This window comes from Oxyura jamaicensis, chromosome 1 (genome assembly GCF_011077185.1).
Source record: "Oxyura jamaicensis isolate SHBP4307 breed ruddy duck chromosome 1, BPBGC_Ojam_1.0, whole genome shotgun sequence".
NCBI classification, from domain to species: domain Eukaryota; kingdom Metazoa; phylum Chordata; class Aves; order Anseriformes; family Anatidae; genus Oxyura; species Oxyura jamaicensis.
This window is the reverse complement of record NC_048893.1, coordinates 177,629,147-177,651,448: the sequence shown is the minus strand read 5'-3', so window position 1 is coordinate 177,651,448 and position 22,302 is coordinate 177,629,147. Positions and strand designations below refer to the sequence as shown.

Sequence of the window (22,302 nt, the reverse complement as noted above, 5' to 3'; positions counted from 1 at the left end):
CAGACTGCATATGTTGGATATTATTCTATTTATTTGAAAAAACAGCCTGTGCTATGTGTAAATGGTGTGGCTGGGCTCTGTCTTGCACGAGACCTGGGCTAAGGCTTCCTCGTGCTGGCAGTCTGGGAGTCGGGCACTGGTTGAACCCCATGCAAGTCCCGTCACCTTTCCACCTCCTTGGAGGAGCAGGCTGTTGCTGCAGCATGTGACACCCGTGACTTCTCTACAGAGTAGGAGATTCCTGCTGTTTTAATCCTTCCTGGAGAGGCTTCCTTCTTCCCCAGTCTTCCAATGGCCTACCCAAGGCCACTGTGGTATGGGCAAGCACAGAGCTTGGTTTCCAAATCAGTTTGCCAAAGCGCAGCCTGTACGAAGAGAAATCCAGGGGTTTCTAAACTCTCAACATCTGCATGACTGGGCAAACAGAGCCAGTTCCTCATGGAGACAAAATACAGAAGTCCTTGCACGAGCTGGAAACAAAACAGTCTGAGATACCATCTTAGTCCTATACCCTCAGTACTACAGGCTTGAATTTGACAAGGTTATTTTGTCAGCACTTGAAGCTGTGTCCCTTGGCCTTTTCCCTAAGCTGATGGTGTCTCACAATTTGAGCCCGAAAGGACTTGTGGGGATGTTCACAGGGGCTGCCTCCTTTCTAAAGGAGTTACTCACTATGCCTGATGAAGTTTTGCCTCGTGATCAGTGAAAGTAAGAACCTGTCACCCTTCAACTGACTACAGAAGGATCCCAAACAGACCAGCCTCTAAAGCTAAAAGGAGACTATATAACCCTCATCATATCTTGCTGTCTTCTTTCCCCTTTTTGTCTAACCAAAGGCTTTCCTTGAAACATCAAGAGGTCAATGCATGGGAAGGACCCACTAGACTTAACTGAAGGCAACTACTAGGCTTTCTAACTACAGGCAACCTCATGAGGAGTTCGGAAGAGGACTGTGGTCTCCACACCAGCTAAATGATCAGGAACACACAAGAAATCTCTGTTTCCCACTATGAACCTTCGATGTTCTAAGGAATTTCTGAGAACCACATCAGGCTCTCACACAACAGGTTTCCACCAGCAGCAACACACATAATCGTCAGGTTGCCAACAGAAGATGAAAAGTTGTATCTTAGATGTTAGATGAGATCTATTTTCCTCACCGAAGCTACCTGTGTGAACATTAATGCAAGATTTACATAGAAGTGGGGAAAAAATATCAGGGGAGGAATATTCAGGTCAGTATGGACATGTTTTGCTACTCTACTTCTATACTTCATGTAATAAAACTCAATGTAAGAGATACTTTAGCAGAGCAGCAACACACGCAATGAACTTGGTCAGAAGATTCTGACAATAAAAGAACATGCTGCCTCCTGATTTTTTTTTCCTTTAATTTGAAAGGAATTTTCACGTTTCAGTATAGTTCAGATTAAGCTGAAGATATTTCTGGGAAAAGGCATGTTTCCCACAGCAAAGCTCATTTCTCTGTCACTTAATAGCAACAAACGTAAAGCCTTGGTTGGCAATTTCGATTTCTCCTCTGCATGATTCATTTATCCCTGGGATAGGCCTGAGCAAGGGATTCTCTCAGCACAAAACAGACTAATCAAATTATTTCAAGTCAGTCAGGTATTCGCCTTATTCCAGCCAGCCAGCCCCAGTGGCAAAATCTCTTGTAATAGCAGATCTCCCAACGTTAAGAAAAAATATTCATGGGCTAAACACAAGCTTAATCACAGCCAAGAGGCAAAGCTCCTACGGCCAAAAAGACATAAATGTTATCCCTGTCTCCTTCTCATTCATAATCTTTCACGCTGCATTGGAAAGTAGCTCAGAGCATGCAGGCATATATTTCAGCTCATACACTTGACAGAGACCACAAAACTCACCCTCACATGCAAAGCAGCACTGATACATTGCGTCTCTGTGGCTGGCACTGAAAGGCCAGATTTTTGCAAGGTACCAAAGATCCCACAGTATCACATGGGGTCCAGGACTGTGTGACAAACCCAAGAAGGCTCGAGACTTCCCAGTCACATCTGATAGCCCTCTCTCAGAGTAGGTGCCCATGTACATAGATTCAAACATCCAGAAGAGCCTTTCCATTCCTTGACCTCCAGCAAGGAAGGGAGACAGGATTCACATCGCTCACTCCAAAAATTTTGCAGGTGAAGTCACTGCATGAGCACCCGGCACTGGGTCCCCACCAGGCTGGGCCACCAGCCACTGGGTGCTGAGGGGATGGATCACCCCAGAGCTGGATCGTGGAAACAAAACATCACCCTGGCCACCACCACAAATGCAGCAGGTGAATTACTAAACCCTGGTGAACTACTAAGCCCTGCTCTTTGTCAGAACAGGAGCAGTTTGGAGATTTCTACCCCAGAAGAAATCTCTGCAGCCATGGCACTGCCCAGGGCCACAGATGGGCTCACGTAAGTGGCCCAAAGACCTTGGTGAAAGTTGTATTTTATGCAAGCATCTTTTGGTGCTATTTTTACAAGACGTGTCTAGCTAGAGACACCTCACCTGATAAGTGACTTCTGGTGCATGTATTTCTTTCCTCTTGAAGCCGATGGCTTTTATTTCACACACACAGAACCTCATGAACACCTGAATGTTTGCCAGCCTTTCCCCACCTCGTACCAATGACTCTAAAAGGCGCCAAGGAGCATCGTGACACCACCACTGCTGCCATTTCATACATTCTCATATCGAATGCAGAGGGCAGTCACATGCTTCTGTTTATACATCCCATAATACAAGGCTGCTATTTATCAATAAATGCCTTGAGGTGCAGAGCAAAGCCCAAGCAAACAAAATCTGCTAGGATTATCTGCGGAAAAATAGCAAAAACAGTGGCCAGGGAAAAGCAAAATGACGAAATGAGGATGCTGCAGAGATGGTCCAAAGAGCAAAAGAAGGGGCTGCTACAGATATTCAAAGAGCTGGGTAATGAAGAGGGAGGAGAAGGCAACAAAAGTAGAGGCCCATCTTATTTAGGGGAGAAACAAAATAAAAAACAACCACCCTCTAATTCAAGGCATTAAAGAACAACTTAAAAAAAAGCACACAAAAATGCAACGTTTTGCTCAGTAAATAACTAACCATTGGAACCCATGGCTGCAGGATAGTGAGTGGAAAATAACTTGCAGTGATTAAAAAGGGATTAAATGGATTTTATAAACAACAGTATCTGTTGTTAAACATGCTAAAATAAAATTACAAGAGTTAATAACCCATTTGCTTCAGGGCATAAACTAATCCTCTTCTAAGGGTAGCAGAGATCTGCCTGCATGTCAGCTCAGTATCTGGTGCAACAACTCTTCTCCAAAGGCGACCAAGCTCTGCTCTTAATTCCTGACATTTAAACTGTCTTTCTTGCCTGAAAAAGAGAGCATGCTATCGGTAAGGCCTTCAACTGACCTCACATAATTAATTCTGCAGTTTACCAGATATATAATTCCCTTGAGGGACAGGGCTGAAATGCAAGAAAGGGATGAAAACAGTTTAATTGCTACATGCTTCAATATTCTATTCTCAGTTTCTTCAACTACAGTTTGTCAGGGCACACAAAACAAGTGCATGAGATAAAATTCTTGTAAACAGCTTAAGATGTGAACAAAGCACAAAATCTATTAGTACTGTTTGGTGCAACAGTTCACCAGCCTTATCAGTTTATGAGAAAATTAGATCTTTGGGAGAGATAGCAAGAGAGGGTTTTTAGTATATTAGAACAGAAGAATTTACTCACCCTAGTAATAATTAAAGCATTATCTGATATCATAGCCTGTCCTCAAAGGCGGGATAGAGTTGAAGTACAAACCCCTTGAGATTCTGATTCCACCCCTTTCAATTCCCAAATCCCAACCCATGAACCTTACTAACGGACTCGCCAGTTTCTAAAATAATTGCTTCTGGACAAAACACAAGATGAGACACGACACGCTCAATGCTACGCTGTGGTTATGACTTTTCAGTTCCAAATGCCAGCTTGCTCTTTCCCACAGGGAAGACAGCCACGTGCTGGGGACGCTCCTCCTCCGGCTCAGGAGAGCTCCTGGAAAAACAAGTCTTAGCATCAGACATACAAAATTCAGACCACAAGTGATCCTCCTTAGTACACTGCCAGGCTACCTTCTCCAGTTCCATATGTCTACAACTTTCTTACTATTAATATTATTGTTAAGATTAGTACTACTACTACTACTACTACTTTTTTTTCTTTTTTTAATGGGGTGCAAATTACATCTGGCTCTGTTTGGCAGTCCCACGGGTCAACATTTGCACTGTATTTTCAAAAAAGGACTTTGCAGTGGTCCACTTCAAGATACTAGCCGTCCAGATCAGGTGTGCCTTCCAAGTCTCAGTAGAACAAAAAGGCTGCAAAATTTGGCACTGACCATCCGACACAGAAGTATCAGTGCTGGAGCTATGTGTTAAACTGATAACCAAAGCAAGGGATACAAAATGCCTGCAAGGGAAAAAAAAAAAAAAGGAGAAAAAAAAGAAAGCTCTGAAATTCAAATTAGTTTTACAGTGAAAGCAAACATGCTGTTTCAGACCACCGTATGTATGTATTCCCTCTGCTCCCCTACTGCTGAAACAGCAAACCGTGCATGGCAGATGGCATGATTCATCTTAAAATTACTCTAGCAGCATTCCCTCTATTAGCCTCCAAGGAGTAAACTAGGATAAAAATATTCTTCATGTTAACTTCAACTAGGCAGTTGTCATGAGGAGTCATCAGGTCAGTCTACTTGCTTATTTTGCAGAATTTTTCTTTCAATCAGCAATAAGCATTGCGTATGGAGATACCATTTATTTGTTGCACCTCTCAGGAGTTAATGCAGAAAGGGGCAAGAAGGGGAGAAACTGAGGGGTGGGCAGGGGGGAGAGTTTGCTTTCCCACAGAAAAGTAAAGAAGTACAATGAAACTCAAGCCAGGAGCCACAGCACATCACACTAACAACAGCACCAGCCATTTCTGGCAGGGTGGGATAGCTGGGATAAGAATTTACACCAGCCCAGGAGATGAACACAGATCTGCTCAGCTGAAGGCACTCTTCTGTGGTATCGTTCTGCCTGCACCAGGGATGGGACACAAGTGTCACACTCGGTGTCAAGAAAGCTTCACCAACCAGCCTGCCCCAAAAATGCAGTTACAGCACCCTGCCATCCATCCCCCTCCTTCAAATGAAGGGCTGGAGCCAGCAGCGTGACTTCTTCCAGCGAAATACTAAAATACAGGAAATAACAAATGCAGTTCCCAGCTGAGGGCTCACTCACAGACCTGTTGGACATGATGTCTCTGACTGAAACTCCATCCCTCATTTAGAAAAAAATCCCCACGCACTTAGGAGATGCTTTAGACTATGCTGACAGTACAAAAATTCACTGCTGTGCAGGACACGTCCCCAGGATCGACTACTACAACGTTAATTGCCTGGACTCCAGGCCCCAAGCTAAAAAAGACCTTCCAAAATAAACGGCCCATAATAATTTATTTATTTTTTGCTCCATTAACAATATGTCTCAGTCAACAGAAGCAGAATATTTTGTGTGCTTTAATACCCAGGTTAACCAAGGAGGGGGTGAAGCCAATAACACAGTTATCCTCATCTCTGGGTAGAAGGTGGTGAAACTGCACTTAATGCCATCTCTTCAAACAGGCATTTTCTACATGTGTATGCCCTACACGTCAGCCTCATTGCATAACCCGGTTGTGCAATAATTGCAAACTCATTTACATCTTCAATTTTGTTCCAGTGCTCCAGAATGGGGAAGCAAGGGAGGACCATAAAATGACAGGAGGAGCTTTGGAGAATTCCTCTCCTCCACCATGGGCCAGCCCCAGGAGGATGCTCTGCAGAGGGCTTGGACACAGTGGGAGTGAAACACAACTGCTCACCTGGAGCAGACATCTGGAGCAGGGCTTCAGGGAGCAACCTCAAAGCAAAGGATGACTTCATAGCATCAGGAGATGACTGGTGTTGGCTTGGACTGCAAGCAGAGAAGATTATGGTTTCTCCTTTTAATGCTTATTGCTATGTAATTGCCATAGAACTGTAAAGAAGAAGTAGGCAAGAGTGCAGTATCAGGTTTTCATAGACTAAACAAACTGGATTATTCAAGAGCGACTCAAGTTTCCTAACAAGCATGGAGCACTCTGCATTAAGATAGCATCTACTTATTTCCCGAAAATCAATTGCAACAGGCTGCATTTTAAAATACTGCCTTAACCTCCTCTCCTGCCATTTATTTCAGCAGCACATTTACTGGATTTACTACATTTGTGGACAACGGCATAATGCACCAACAGCACCAAAGACCAGACCCTAGACCAGTATTACCGCTCCACTAGCTAGAATATGCACTTGTGTTGTATTAGGAAATGTTCAGCTCTTGCAACAAAGGCAAACCCTCAGCCATAAAATTCTGACAGCGCAGTTCTCCTCGGAGGCTGTGCATGTTCCTCACCGAAGAAGGGAAAATGGGGGGGGGGGGGGGGGGAGGAATTAATTATCCCACTTCAACCAAAAGTTAAAGACTTCAGCCCTCTCTTCTGGCACTTTCTGGGTTTTCCAGGCATTGTGTCACCTGCAGTTACATGCAGGAGTGCCTTCCAGCTCCACCTCAATGCTGGCCCAAGGATGGCAGGCCCAAGACACCATAACAACTACACAGAAAAGGAAGTTGTTCTGACTTAAACATGCTGTCACACTCTGGGTTTTCACATCTGGAAATATATATACATATATATATATATAAAACATATATATATGTATGTATGTATTTTGGGGGGGGAAGGAGTTTATGGTATTGCTTCCTTTGCTATAGACTTCTAGATATTAATCAAGACCTAAATTTATCTAGCTAGGTAAAAATATGTAGCACATTTTTATTTATGTTTGAACTATATAGTGTGTTTTGATCAGTCACACATAAGGCTGTATCCTCATCCTGAATTTCAAATGCCTTCTGGATCCTACTGGACAAAATGTCCACCATACAGCTAAATAAAAACATCATACGATGGGTGAGCAATTGGCTAGCGGGCAGGGCCCAAAGGGTTATGGTAAATGGGGCTGCGTCAGGCTGGCGGGCGGTCACCAGTGGGGTCCCTCAAGGCTCCATTTTAGGGCCGGTACTTTTCAATATTTTTATAAATGATCTGGATGTAGGAATAGAGGGTATTTTGAGCAAGTTTGCTGATGACACCAAACTTGGAGGAGTTGTGGACTCAAATGAGGGTGTAAAGGCCTTGCAGAGGGATCTGGATAGGTTGGAGAGCTGGGCGATCACCAACCGCATGAAGTTCAATAAGAGCAAGTGCCGGGTCCTGCACCTGGGACGGGGAAACCCTGGCTGCATGTACAGACTGGGCGATGAGACGCTGGAGAGCAGCCCCGCAGAGAGGGATCTGGGGGTCGTGGTAGACAGCAAGTTGAATATGAGCCAGCAGTGTGCCCTGGCAGCCAGGAGGGCCAACCGTGTCCTGGGGTGCATCAAGCACGGCATCGCTAGTAGGTCAAGAGAGGTGATTGTCCCGCTCTACTCTGCGCTGGTGCGGCCTCACCTCGAGTACTGTGTGCAGTTCTGGGCACCACAGTATAAAAAGGACATGAAACTGTTGGAGAGTGTCCAGAGGAGGGCTACGAAGATGGTGAAAGGCCTGGAGGGGAAGACGTACGAGGAACGGCTGAGGTCACTGGGCCTGTTCAGCCTGGAGAAGAGGAGGCTGAGGGGAGACCTCATCGCAGTCTACAACTTCCTCGTAAGGGGTTGTCAAGAGGCAGGAGACCTTTTCTCCATTAACACTAGTGACAGGACCCGCGGGAACGGGGTTAAGCTGAGGCAGGGGAAATTTAGGCTGGACGTCAGGAGGGGGTTCTTCACAGAGAGGGTGGTTGCACACTGGAACAGGCTCCCCAGGGAAGTGGTCACTGCACCGAGCCTGTCTGAATTTAAGAAGAGATTGGACTGTGAACTTAGGCACATGGTCTGAACTTTTGGGTAGACCTGTGCGGTGTCGAGAGTTGGACTTGATGATCCTTAAGGGTCCCTTCCAACTCAGGATATTCTATTCTATTCTATTCTATTCTAAACCATCCCTGGAGGTCTTTAAAAGATGTTTAGATGTAGAGCTTAGGGATATGGTTTAGTGGAAGATTTGTTAGCGTTAGGTAGGAGGTTGGACTCGGTGATCTTGGAGGTCTCTTCCAACCTAGACTATTCTGTGATTCTGTGATTCTGGTTGGACCTGCAGATCCACCAGTTGAGCAGAGCTCAGTCGCAAGAGGCAGGGCAGAGGGAGGACAAGTGCTGCAGAGGTGTCAGGGATGCAACCACTACAAACAACTTGAAGGGACATTAAAGGCCATCTAGTTCAAAACCCCTGCCATGAGCATGGATGCCACCCACTAGACCAGGTTGCTCAAAGTCCCATCCAGCCTGGCCTTGAACACCTCCAGGGATGGGGCACCAACAGCTTCTCTGGGCAGCCTGTGCCAGTGCCTCACCACCCTCTGAGTGAAGAATTTCCCCTAATGTTTAATCTAAATCTGCCCTCTTTTTGCTTAAAAAAGACAGTAGAGTTGTCCTATCACTACACTCCCTGATAAAGAGCCCTTCCTCATCTTTCCTGTAGGAAGGTAATAATACACCTGAGAGAATTTGATCAATAAATGCTTATTTTTTGATCAATATTTGATCAGAAATATGATCAATAAACACAATACTTGCAGCATGGATCTTCCCCTTCAGCACAAACGTTGCCTTCCTTGCCCTCAACCTCAGAAGCTGAACCACCTCAGCAAAAGACAGACGCGGCAGCGGGGCATCCTCCTGAGGGGCTGAGGGATACATACCCTAACGTCTTTGGATAGCGTTATATATGGTGAATTATTACACATTTCTTGCTGTAACAGGTAACAGCAGATTTCATTCTTCCTCCTCACACATGAACAACTAGAGGAAAAGCAGCACACCAGCCTGACAGATGGAGGCGAGTGTTTGCAGGACGGCTCCAACAGGCTCAGCTGCGGCCTGGAGCAGCCGCTGGATCACAGCTCCGGCACACACAGAAATCCACACAGCAGCATCCAGCCAGGGCCGGGGCAGCAGCCAGGCCCCAAGCTTTCCCCAAAAGCTGCCAGGTCTCACCTCCCCACCTCTTCACACCTTCCGACAGCAAGAAAAATCCCTCTTCCCTCAGCCCACCACCAGGATGCCTTCAGAGCTGGGTTTTCTGGGAGAAGGGGCTGTGGGGGCTGCAAACAATTTCATCTAATTTGAAAGTTCACATTTGAACAGAGTATTTTTGGAAAGAGAAATCAACACGTTAACAGCGAACGGGAGCACGGAGCAGATAATCCTTTCACATCCTGACAGCGGAGAACTGCGGAGGCCTGCTATGAAGCATCTCTGAATAACAGAGTCTTCATTTTTTGAATACCTAATTAAGAGTTTCTATATATTGCAAAGCCTCGCTATAAGATATAATTCAGTTGGCAAACACCAAAGATTTCTCAGTCTGTAAGTATGCTTTTGGCAATCAAAATTTAAATCTGGATATATGTATAAGATACATATGGCACAGGTACTTTATTTTTTATTCTAACAATTACATTCAAATTAGGAGATTAACTTGAATCAGTTTCAAACAAATGCAAGCTACAGACAAATCAGCCCCCCCACTACCACAGGTATATTTTTTTTTGGATTGTTAATATCCTTACTCCCGTTAGCTGCCTCAGATACATTCAAACACACATTACAGAACAGCATCCAAGACAAAACGAGTTTTGCTTCAATCTAAAAACACTGCAGATGCCAGAAGGCAGCACCAGCTCGGACCCGAAACTCACACATGCCAAAAACCATTTGCAACCGTGCTAATTCATATTATGGGAACTGAAAGGCAGCTCTATATAACACAATGGGCAACAAATCCATTCCTCTAATTTCAGTCGCCAAACTTTAATTAATTTCCAGCCAGGCAAACATTAAGCATTTCTGCTGATCTTGCAGGACGTAAGCTCATTTGCACAATAAATGCGGTCTAACAAGTCACCACATTTATAGCAAGTTGCTTCAGTCTTATCTAACTGCGTAGTTTGAAAAGTCAGTGATGGGTAAGTGAAACTCCACCCACGTCACAGTTTCTGGAGTTAAGCATAAGAAAACTGAAGAAGTTGTGACTTTTTCGTCGCTGCAAACAGCATTTGGACAGTTAAAGTCCATTCTCTGACCTATGCAAACAGTCCTTATTCAGGAAGCAAAACCAAAAAAATATATATAAATATAAATAAAAAGCATACAATCTGCACTTTCATTTTTTCCCATAAAATGAATGTTGGGGCTCCAATGCTCCGGAGTTCCTCTTCCCAAAAAAAAGCAAAAGCAAAGCACCTCTGCTTCCCACTCACAGTAACTGCCAAAAAAAAAAAAAAAAAAAAAAAAAAAAAAGTAGAAAAGTAGATTTAGGAGATTTCAGAACAGCCTGGGTGAAAAGCAGCTGTGCTCACTCGCTGCCCTCCTCCTCTCCAACATCAGCAGTGCAGCAGGACAGCGGGGCCCAGCCACCAGCCACATTTCATTCCAAAAAGTTTTTAATTTCCTGATTTCTGGATGTGATTTTAAAAATCTCACTTTGGTACTAACTAAATTAAATGTAGGGCCAGGGTGTTAAGCCTCTAGCATTTTCAGAGGGAGATGCCAACATACAAGACGCGGAGTGCTGTCCCATTCATCCTTTCACATCCTGATGCAGGAGATGCACGGAGGCCTGGCATGAAATGGCCTCTGAATGACAGATACTCAGAAAAAATAGATATGCTAATTAATAAGAGCTCTTACATATTACAAAGCAGAGGTAGCAGATAGCATTTAGTTAGCAAATACTATAGGTAAAGGACACCTCTGCTTGTGAGCACTTCTTTGGCAATCAATCAAAAGTGAATAGGTACTATTTTAGAGTATGCCCCACACAGACACACAGTGTTCCCTTAAGTATGCATGTGCCAGGCTTCAAACCTTAAACTACACCACAGAAACAGCCTTGACAAAAAGTAAAAAGGAGCCTCACAGGCTCACACCAGCCTGCAGTTAACACGTTGGGGGAACACGGGCTGCTCAGTTGCCACTACAGCCATCCCTGACCCGCTGGCTTGGAGCAGCAATAGGACTGAGAGCACTTCCAGCTGCATGGATTCCTAGCATTCCCAAAAATTAGCTTTCTAATGCTAGAACAAGAGAAGACTTGTACCTTGAGGCTGAATTAACTCTAGAACAAGAAGTGTTTGCAAACAGGACTGTAACGTCATTGATACCATGCAGCGATGCTCAACGCCGTGAGCAACAGCAAGCTGCCTGGGGCAAACCGAGCGCGGCCCTCCATGTCTCCAGCAACTTTCTGCAAGATGCAGCAACTGTCAGAGTCCCAGCAGACTTTCAGACTTTTCCCCTCTGGTCCCATGTATCACGAGGGAAAGCACTACTAAACTTTTGCAATTTACTGCAGAAGTGCTTCCACACTAAATAAGCCTGCCTCCTTAGATATTATTTGGTAAAGATCAGTAGCCACCACTAAAGTCTAGCACAATCACAAGGCCTAATGAAGTTCTTAGTCTGAGATAAATATCAGTACAGTAAAACAGTTGACTTCATTATTTTTATTCCTCCACCTCCTACATTAGGGACGAAGACCTACCAAGAAACAGCATAATACGGCTGCAGCACTAACTGAAGGTGTTTGCATATTACAGACTAAAGCATAGGAATGAAGCAGCCTTGTTTGATGAACTTGCAGGAGTAACATTCAACAAATATTTTTAGAAATAAATGTGAATAGCACTTGCTTTCAGAAGTGGATGCAATTCATGCTGAAGCTCTCTGTGCAGCGGCACAGATGCCATTCTTCAAAACGTGACTCTTCCCTGCACACTTCATCCACTGCGGAAGCACAGCCTATCATTATGAAAAGCAGTATTCCTCCATATTTAAAACTCACTTTGGCACAGCAAACTTACGCACAGAACGCTACGAAATTCATTAAAATATTGGTATGCACTGCCATATGCTGAACTATAGTTTAGCTGCAGCTACCATCAGTGAATCTGAAGTTCTCTCTTCATAGGGTTAACAATAAAGTGAATTTATCCATTTTTTACATATTTCTGAAAGAGGAAAACAAACTATTTAATGGCTATCTTCAGTTTATCTTACTTCAGAATTCACTATTCAAGGTTACAAAATCATTTCCATGAGAAATCCCTGTTTCAAACACTAAATTTCTCCCAAAGCAGAAGGGGCTGAAGTTTGAATCTCTGTAGGCTGTGGCCACAGCCCTACATATTTCACAAATCTGTGGCTGCAAAATGTATCAGCATTTCTGCTCCAAAAGCGGAGCACTCTTTTTGCAAAATATTCACCAGTTGTGTAAACAGAGTAGCATATATTTAGGTAGCATTATGCTTTGGAAATTGAAGAGGGTCTGAACAAACATCAAGAGTATACCATTTCTGGAGTCTTATTAAAAATATATACTATATATATAAATTGCCTACTTTATTGTTGATTATTATATTAAAAAAAATAAAAAATAAAAAATAAAAAGTCACCTAACCATCTTTATCCTCTTGTACCTCGCTGTTTCCCCTTTCCATCCCAGGCAGCAAAAGCCCGTTCCCTAATCCACCAACTCCACTGACCCCTTGTGAAGTAATGTAATAAAAAAATAATGACATTAAGAACGAAGCCAAGTATGTTGTAAGGAGTACAGTGGCAAAGAGACCAGTTGCCTTGGTTTTTGTATTGAACTTCTTTAAAGTCTGTCACTTCAGGAAGATTTAGTTCATTGTGTCAGCATACGAAGCCTCTCAGGTGCTTTGTTTTGGTGTTTAATCTTGCCCATAATCAGAGAAGAAACTGAACAAGCATTGCAGCAGTTAGAGCAAATAGAAGACATGCTAAGAAAATGAAGAGTAATTTCAACATATAATTCAAGGCCTGGACTAGAAGCTCAAAACCACCGTGATGGATTGCCAGGATGCATCGCAAGCCCGCAAGCAGGGGCAGCAGCACACAGGTCTGAGGCCAGAACAGGCTTTGTCCTTCAAGCAAGGTTTAAGATCAAAAAGGGCAAATATAAATGAAGAAAGAGAATTACATTTAAAAGGAACAAGCGATGGAGGGTTAACATGGAGCTTTATCACTGGTTACGAGAGTGCAGGCACCTTGCAACGATTAAGGTGAACTTTCAGCCGTGAACCTTTTCCCTTACTAAGCAGGATTCAGGCTGGTGACTCAGAGGCAGGCGGTGAAGGCTGCCACCGAGGACTGATAGTGGCAGTGAGCAGGTACACGAGTCACCAAAAGTAGAACTCACAGCTGGGTGGGCAGTGGCTGGAACTGATCTGGAAGAGATATCGCAGCAGCTCAGACAGAGCAGACACAACTGCAACTTGCAGGTGCTGAGGCAGTTACCAGTGCCATATGTAAAAAGGCATGGCTCTGAGAGGATTTACCTGGCAGAATCCATAAACAGGGAAGCAAACACTTAAACACACCTACACACGTGTGTGTTGTGTGCATGTGTAACATAATGCTAGGGGTCCACAAATCTCCTAGGGAAGCATCTGATCTGCTACACTGGTACAGAGTTAAATACCCGCAGGTATGCAACCAGCACTGAGGGAACACCGAGCAATTCATCAAGGAGGTCTTTAATTAAAGTGACATTTCCACATCGAAATAAAAATGTGCGATAAAAACCTCACTGAGATCTACTTCTTCCACTTTAACTACTTGAGCTCTACACAAATTTCTCTGATGTAAATTATTCCTCAATCTAGAATCAAAAGCTTTTGACAGCCGTGAAGATCACTCTGGATTTCCCAGAGCCTCCCAACACCCAATAACACACATGTGGCTTCCAACTCGGATATACCACACCCCAGCACCGATTTTGCATGGAGGCCGATTCACTGCGGAGGAGACCACAGAGCCGGCCTATGGTGAGGCCACCCAAAGCTCCTTCCCCACACCCGTTTTGTCCTCAGGCTTACGGATTCCCCTCCTATTCATCCTTCTGCAGCTTGATACCATCTATCCTCACTCCTTCAGCAATGGCAACAAACAAATTTGGATGATCATGTTTCTTTAGGACTTGAAGTCAAGGAGGTGTAAATGCACGTGCGGCCTTCACACCTGCCGCTGGGAAAAACAAACACTGCGGCCACCAAAACCCTGTGTTTTCAGCTTAATGAAGACCTCTGTCCAAACAGTCGCTGCATGTAGCCAACATAATATTACAGGTTGTGGTCTGAACACATTTTCAGTAGGAGGCTGAAAGCCTGAGGCCACTCAGGGAAGTTTAACTCTGACAGCTCCTTCACAGCGGAGCGCAACCATTTTGACATAAAGCAAAAACATCACGAAATATGCCTGCCACAAAGGCATTTCATTTCTTACATATGATGATGGGCAAAAAAGTTATCAGCTTTGAGTAAAGGAAAAGTTATCTACAGCCGTGATTAATCCCTTTGAGGACTACAAACTGTCCTAAGCCCCATGCACAGTCTCCCACTCGCACAGGTAGAAGAAAACACCGCTTTCACTTGACTGCTACGAGACAAAAGTTTCATTCTTCCATGCAACTTTCACAACAATTTCTTAGTTATCTCGGAAACAGATCTTGTTCTTGCTTCAGCCTTCTCTGAGCAGTGCCGCTCGCTATCGGCGCTTGCCCACGTTCACCCCTGCGGCAGGTCTGGCAGGGCCCAGCCACTGGGCGGGTGGCCCTCACTCCCCCAGAGCTCAACTGTGGGTTTTTGGGTGTTTTTTTTTTCTTTTTTTTAAAATCAGAGTTTTGCTAAGAAAGTCTGGAGTAAACTACTTTGCACATACAGCCAAGCACAGTTCTAACTACTTTAGTAAGCTAACAGTGAGAATTTTATCTTACTACCTTTGGCTTCTACCCTTATTTAAAACGACATTTCCACTTGAAAGTTTCTGCTTAGAAGAACTTGGATGCCATTCCGAGCTCTCACCAGATAATGTCAACACCGTTGAACTTCTTTATTCGGAAAAAAAAAAAAAAATGAAAAAGCAGTTCAACATCAGATATTAAGTGGGGGCCGTGCTGATTCACAAGCATTACAGTAGGCAGCTCTCGACTTCTGGGTGACAAACGCAGCCTTGCCACTAGGCATAAAGTGCACATTCTGTTATAATTCCTCGTGTATTTCACGGAGTTTGTGTATAATCTGAAAGTTGCCTTGTTTACACTTACAAATAAGCAGGCTCCAACAAGAGGAAGCTTTATTTAGGAGGGAAAAGGCAAAGCAAAACAAAACATTATCTTTATCAGGCTGCAAAACACCCACACACCGTGCACCCCAGGCACCCACCCGGCAATGCTCCGGCTCAGAGGGGCTGTGGCCAGCTCCAGCCCTTCTCTGAGCTCAGCACCCACAGCACCAAACCCGCACAGCATGCATCCAACATGATCCGATACAGCAGCTTTCTGAGCCGCCTGTCTGTAATGTGGCCAAAAGGAGGCCTGAGGGCAGCGTGTAGATTGCACATGTGTGTTTTTGGGGTACCTACAGTGCCCTGCCACAGGGTACGGCTGTCCCAGGGCTGTGCCAACACCAGCTCTCTCCACCGCGGCGCAGCGCGGGTGTGTGGGCATCGGCAGCGCCCGCTCTGCCAGGAGGAGGTGTGCGAGGCTTGTCAGTGGCTGAAGCAACACAGGAAGAGAAGCAATAAAATAAGAAACACCTAATAAGTTAGGCAGCTAGCAGAGCTCCTGATGTGCCTGCTTGAACTTGGGAGTTCTTTGCTCTGATTTTATTTTTGTTTGTTTTCCTTTCAGTTCTCTCCAACTCGCTCTGCAAAGGCAGTCGAGGCAGCTTGCTTTATTTCTGACAGACTGAAAAACCACTGGAAAAAAAAAACAACAGCGTTTTCAGGTGACAAGTTACCTTATCTGAAAGTTGTCAGCTATCAATCATTCCCCTCCTATTAAGGCTTTTTCATGAAAGATGTCTTCAGACAATTATCCTTTAAATTTTTTAGTCAAACACATTGATAGGAACTAACAAATTACTTTTTAAAAGTCTTAAAAGCCCTCAGCCGACAATGAGTTTCAGATCCATCTGCATTTCCCTAGCAGGGTGCTGCCTCCCCATAAAAACATGACGTTGACAAAAATCTGACGTAACAATCACTCCCAGCTAGGCAAGTAAAAATCTATATAAATGCAGGATTTGACTTGAAAAAAAATGCAAATATTACAGATACTAGAAGGTGTGGCGAGCAAAACTCGACAACTGGCAGTCCGACTGCCCTAACTGGAGCCAAGTCAGGAGCACAGCAGCACAACACGCCGATCCCACGTTCGGCACACGCACCCCGCACGTTTGCTGCCATCCTTCGCGGGGAGGAGGAGAAGGAGGCAGGCAGCGGGAGCTCGCTCTGACAGCGCTCTCACGCAACAACGGGGTGCTGAAAAAGCAGGCGCTCTGGGTCCGTTGTGGGTGGATTTGGGGTAGGGAATGGGGCAAAGAGGGGATGGGGGTGACATGGGGATGGGGGTGACATGGGGATGGGGGTGACATGGGGATGGGGGTGACATGGGGATGGGGGGGCACAGCCCCACGCAAAACACCAACGAGCTGAGCTGCGCTGAAACCCCCCCCACCCCCCAGCCCAACAGGTTCCTTGCCACCGGTCCTCCCTGGCCCGGGAGCGCACAAAACCCCACAATTTAATAGGAAAGCCGCTCCCGCACGCCGAGTTCAGCGCAGCCACCCAGGCAAAGCCAGCTTACTCATTAAACGCACGGTGTTTCTGCAACCCTTGTCCTGCCCCTTCTCCTTCCCCAGCCCCGTTTGCCTCTGCCCCGACTTCCCGGGTCCCCCCCCCTTGGGATCGGGCGGTCCCGGGGGCGAGCAGCGACCCTCGCACCCCACGGCACGGGGGGGGCGGGAGGGGCTCAACACTGGCAGCCCCCCAAATCCGGCCGCTGTGCCCGGGGCCGGCGCCGTGACACGGCGTGAACTTTTGCTTTCGGCGGGGCAGGGCGGAGGGTGGGGGGGCGGAGAGAGGCGAGCCCCGGCCCCCCCCCGTTCCGCTCCTGGCCCCGGCCGAGCTCTGCGGGGGGAGGGCAGAAGACCTTTTTTTTTCTTTTCTTTTCTTTTTCTGCCTTTTGGGAATAAAATAAATGAAGTGCGATGGGATAGAGTGAAAAGGAGTGGGATAAAGTGAAACGGAACGAGATGATATGATATGAAATAAAATAAGTATAATTAAATAAAATAGAGATAAAATAAGATGAAATAAAATAAAAATAAGATAAAATAAAACAAATTAAGGTAGAATAAAATGAAATATGATAAAATAAATTAAAATAAGATGGGAAAAAATGAAATAAGACGCGAAAGACACAACCACGCTGCAAAGCCAACGACGGGCAGCACAGCCGGCGTGTGCAGCGCCGAGCACCCCGCAGCCCCCGCAGCCCCGGGGGGGTCCCGGCGGTGCCCCCAGCCCCCCCCCTCACCTTCCAGCCGGCCGAGCTGTTGCTGTCGCCCTTGTCCTTGAAGTAAGGAACGCTCTTGACCATCCACTCGTAGATCTGCGAGAGAGTGAGCCGCTTCTCGGGGGAGCTCTCGATGGCCTTGGTGATGAGGTCGGCGTAGGACAGGTTGCCCCAGGCGTTGCGGCGGGACGAGCTGCTCTTGCGGGGCTGCCCGGCCACGGGGCCCGGCGACAGCCCGGCCACGGCCGCGGGGGGCACCGGAGGCACCGGCGGCACCGGCCCCGGCGGGTGGAGGCGGCAGCCGGCCTCGGGCGCCGGGAAGTCCCCGCAGCGGCAGGCGGCAGCCTCCGGGGGGCCAGCGGGGGGCAGCGGCCCGAAGTCCTCGCTCTCCTCCAGCAGGCTGAGGTTGCTGATGAAGTCGGCGCCCAGCGCCCCCGAGGCGGCGGCGGCAGCGGCGGCGGCGGCGGCAGCGACGGCTGCGGCGGTGCCGGCCGCCCCCTCGGGCTGCCCCCCACCACCTCCTCCTCCTCCTCCTGCTCCTCCTGCTCCTGCCCCGCCGCAGGACGGAGCCGGGCTGGAGGTGGCCGAGCTGGGGGGGTTGAAGTCCGGCCGCGGCAGGGGCCAGGTGCAGGAGCGGGGCCGCGGCAGCGGCTCGAAGTCGGGGTCGATGTCCACCAGCTGCGGAGCCTCGGCCATGGCGGGGCCGGTAGCGAGGGGGGGGAGCTCGGCGGAGGCTTTTGGGGTTTGTCGGGGGGCGGATTTGGGGGGCGGCTCAGCGCCCCATGCAGGCTCCGGCGCGGCCCCGACGGCGCGGCCGCCGACTCCCGGCGCGGCTCCGGCCCCGCCGCCCTGCCCGGCTCCTCGGCGGCGGCAGCGACCGACTGGAGCGACCGCCCCGCGCGGGCCCGCCTCCAGCCTTCCTCCTCCTCCTCCTCCTCTCCTCCTCCTCCTCCTCCTCCCGGCGGGGAGGGACCGGCCCGAGCCTCGCCAATGGCAGCGCCGCGCCGCCCCCCGCCGCGGGGCGGGAGGGTGCCGGTGCCCCCGGGCTGCTCCCGGGGGGGGCTCTGTGTGTGTGCGTGTGTTTTGGGGTTATTCTGGGGTCCCTCCCCTCGACGGGGAGAGAGAGCCCTTCAGCTTGAGAAGGGGGCGGCAGCCGGTGCCGTCCCAGCGAGGTGCGGAGCCCAAGGGGGAGGGATTGGTGCGGGGAAAGTCCCCAGGACGGCTCCCGAGGGGACCCTCGCCCTCCCCCCCACCCTGTCCCTGGGGGAGGCCGCGCCCGCCCCCGGCCCTGGTCCCGCCGGGCATTCCCAGGCTGGACGTGCTCTCGGGGCGGCTGCCGGAGCTTCGGGGTGGGCTCACTCGAAGGTTTGACGTGCTGCGCTTCATTTCAGCCCCGTACTCATTTCCCCCCCGGGCCACGCAGTCCGTACCCCCCTCCCCAAGGCTCGTACCCCCTCCCAACACAGGGTCCGGGACGTGCCGCCCCCCCCCCCGCCCCGCCCAGCCCCGAAGCGCTCAGAGGTGTGTCCCAGGCGACGCCGAAGTTTTCCTGTGCTTGAAATCGAGACATTCCCTTAGCCTAGTCAAGTGAGCTCAGGGATGGTGCTCCTCTCCTCAAACCCTGTAGAAAATCTGCCTTGTTTTCGGTAGCAGAGGGCTTTTATCAACAGGCTTGGGGAGCCCCAAAACCCGCAGCCCCGAACCAAGGCAGCAAGTGGAAGTGTTACTTAACTGCAGCTCGTCGTGCCTCTACCAACATTTTTCATAAAAGAATAATAACAATAACTAGGAGACTGGACGTAGGCCCATGGCGTGCGACTTAGTGCCAGGTCGTACATCTGCATGCACACGCTGTTATGAAAACGCTCTTTAAGGCACGTGCGGACACCCAGCTATGTCCTTAGCGCACGTTTGCACACGTGTGGAGTAACTGATCAAATCTGAAAGCATCTTTTTTTTCTTTTTTTTTTTTTTTTTGTCGTGTTTCTTTCCCCAGATGCCAAAGGTGGATATTACAGGCTGGCTGCATGTCAATTCTCAGAGTTGCATCGCTTTAAAGCCACTTCTACATTGTCCAATCCCTATAAAGGATACAGCCCACAAATCTGTATCGCTTAGCCCTGAGATTTAAAAATAATAATAGCAATAATATATTTTATTTCTTTTTCTTTTTCTTTTTTTTTTTAATAGCAAAATAGTCCCTGTTCAACCTAATAACGTGCATGCCACGTTTCAGCTAGGAACAGCTTCCTCCAGCAGCGTCACCCAGCACCACTGCGGCCGCCTGGCAGCCCAGGCGAGCACCCCGGTCATGAGGAGCAAGGACCACGGGATTCGGCTGTGCGGGAGAGGCAGCCACTGCATGTGGCAGCCGGGCACGTTTAAAAGGGAGCCAAAACAGAAGTGCCCAGGAGTACTGCAACATTTTCTCTTTATTTCCTGCCATTGGCGTCTTTAAAAATAATAATAAAAAAATCTAGGAGCCAGGCTGGCACCCATCCTGCTGAAGGAAATGGATTTGTTACCAGGCTTTCTTCAAAGGATTTTTTTTTAAGTCTTTTGCTCATTGCTTTCTCTTTTTTTTTTTCCCTCTGGTCAAAAATCTAGCTGTTATTCCCTGACCTCTTATTGGTATACGCAGATGTTGAAAAAAATTGCTTTCCTTAGATGCCAGCTGGGCCAAGCAGGAAGAGCTGCTGTCATGGGCTTTCAGTGAGCCCCGGTGTGTTCTCAGCTCAGCATCCTCGTGCAGGGTGAGCACTGCCTCGCTCCCTCTTGGCCCTGCATCACGTTGCCATTGCTAACCTCCCCTTCTTGGAGGGGCCATCGCTTGTGCCACAGGTCCCACGCCTGCTTGCAGCAGCAAATACAGTTAGAAGACGGCCTGCAGTGAGAGGTGAGGACCAGCAAGGCCAGGAGCAATAAAGGCAGAGGGTTCACATCGCTGCCTTTGCTCAGCAAGCCAGGCCAGGTGATTCACAGCATGGCAGGTTTCGTTCTGCAAGATGAGCACAGTGGGGGGTTTCAAGTCCCCAGCCACCACTGACCACCCGCCGGAGACCCTGCCACAAACCAAGTGTCCCATTTGGCTGCTGGAGGGGGGCTCCTTCTTTCCAAAACAGCTCAGCACGGCGCTGGCTCCGTGCAAGAAATTTTACCGCATCTACAAATGACAGCGTTAAGTTTATCTCATCTCCCACAATGCCTAAATGCTGATGGATGCACCACAATTCATTTTCTACTCCCACGGTCCTCCTCCTACACTCCACCTTTTCATTTCTCTCCTCCTACTCCTGCTCCCATTTTCTACTCCTCTACAATGCAATTTCTCCTATCATCCTTAGCATCAACTTGTATTTTTTCAAATGAAAGACCTGAAGATTGCCTTTTATCATCAGTGGAAAAAAGCATAGCCTCTTATTCATATTCTGGGTTCGAGGCAGCCAAAATAAAGGATCTGCACTGTCTTTTTACTACTGTATGTATAATTCACCTTCTGAGGTTTTGATCACATTAGCAGGAGATTACATGGAGTTGCAAGCACTCATATTCTGTGTACAGCTCCCTTCTCTACATGTATGTGCACAGAGAGAGAGAACAGACATTTTAACAGAACAAAAAGCCGTGATGAAGTGTCATTTTTGTGCCTGGTATCACAGGAGCTGTTGCGTTGGGAGAAAGATGGCTTTCAGACAAAGGATGGGGGAGCTCAGCACCTTCATTTTCCTCCCCCCTCTCTCATCAGTGTCTGATTTTATAGCACATTTTGTAGCACATGGAAAATGTGTAACCACTAATTCCCCTGCCATGTCATCCCCGGGATTTTCAGGGCTCCATCAGTGGCTGGTGGCCCAGCGCAAGCCAGAAGCGATGAGCAGGAGACAACACTGAACCCCTACACCCCAAAGGGGCTGCAGCCCACCTGAATTCAACAGCAGCCGTGCCCAAAAGCATTTGGCTAACAGGATAACCAGGCACCACAGAGAGATGCATGTGCAGAAACAGGCTTTGCATCCAGGTCCACCAAGTCCAAGTCCTTAGGCTAGAAAAAAAATCATTCCACCAAATAGTTTCTGGAGTACTTGAAGCTACCTGGTCTCTGCTATGTACAGGTGGAAATCCTGGGCAGCAAGAGCTGCCTGCAGCCCACCCCCTCCTCCTTCCTGGAGGCTGGAGGGCTCAGCAGCCACGACCAGGGCAAAAAGCGAGCTGCCAAGGAGGGGCAAAGATAGTACTGAGCTCACCAAGCCAGGAGATGGGGCTGCTGGGGGTGGGCTCCCAAAATCCAGGTACAGACCTAGCAACTGCTCAGGTTAGGCCACTCTAGCTTCAAGGAAATAAATATATATATATATATATATAATTTAGCAAAAATAAGTCTGATTTTATTACAAATTGCTGGTACAAATATTTACTCTGCTTTTTTTCCACCAATCCCTTTGATGTTGTTCCTACCTCTTTCATTACCATCATCTGCAAAAATATGAGCAATTAAGATTTGAGGACAGCATTTCTAAGTTGTATTGTTTGCAGGAATTGGAATTTAAATTTCCGTGAGCGCGTCGTTTTTTCCAGTCAAAGAAAATAAATAATAACATGATTTTACTGTTTGGTGTGATTAATGCGGCTCAGATTCCTACTGAGTGTGGCTATTAGAAGCACAGAACATCCTGAGCTGGCTGGGACCCACAAGGATCCTTGGGTCCAACTCCGGCTCCACACAGCACCACCCCAAAATCAGACCACGTGTCTGA

At 47.7% G+C, this 22,302-nt stretch overlaps 1 protein-coding gene and 1 long non-coding RNA gene across 2 annotated transcripts in view; one reads left to right on the top strand and one right to left on the bottom strand.

Annotated features, from left to right (window-relative positions):
- The window catches only part of FOXO1 (forkhead box O1), a 65,639-nt gene extending 47,148 nt beyond the window's left edge, over positions 1 to 18,491 (bottom strand). Inside the window, exon 1 of the mRNA XM_035323852.1 lies at positions 17,570 to 18,491. Within this exon, the coding sequence (XP_035179743.1) occupies positions 17,570 to 18,244 (675 nt within the window). The 5' untranslated portion in view covers positions 18,245 to 18,491. The remainder of the gene's footprint in view (positions 1 to 17,569) is intronic.
- LOC118165664 lies at positions 180 to 16,632 on the top strand. The gene is made up of 4 exons (XR_004750170.1): positions 180 to 192; positions 12,886 to 12,892; positions 15,576 to 15,578; positions 16,463 to 16,632. It is a non-coding gene; the product is annotated as an uncharacterized LOC118165664 (long non-coding RNA).
- Positions 18,492 to 22,302: the final 3,811 nt, after the last annotated feature.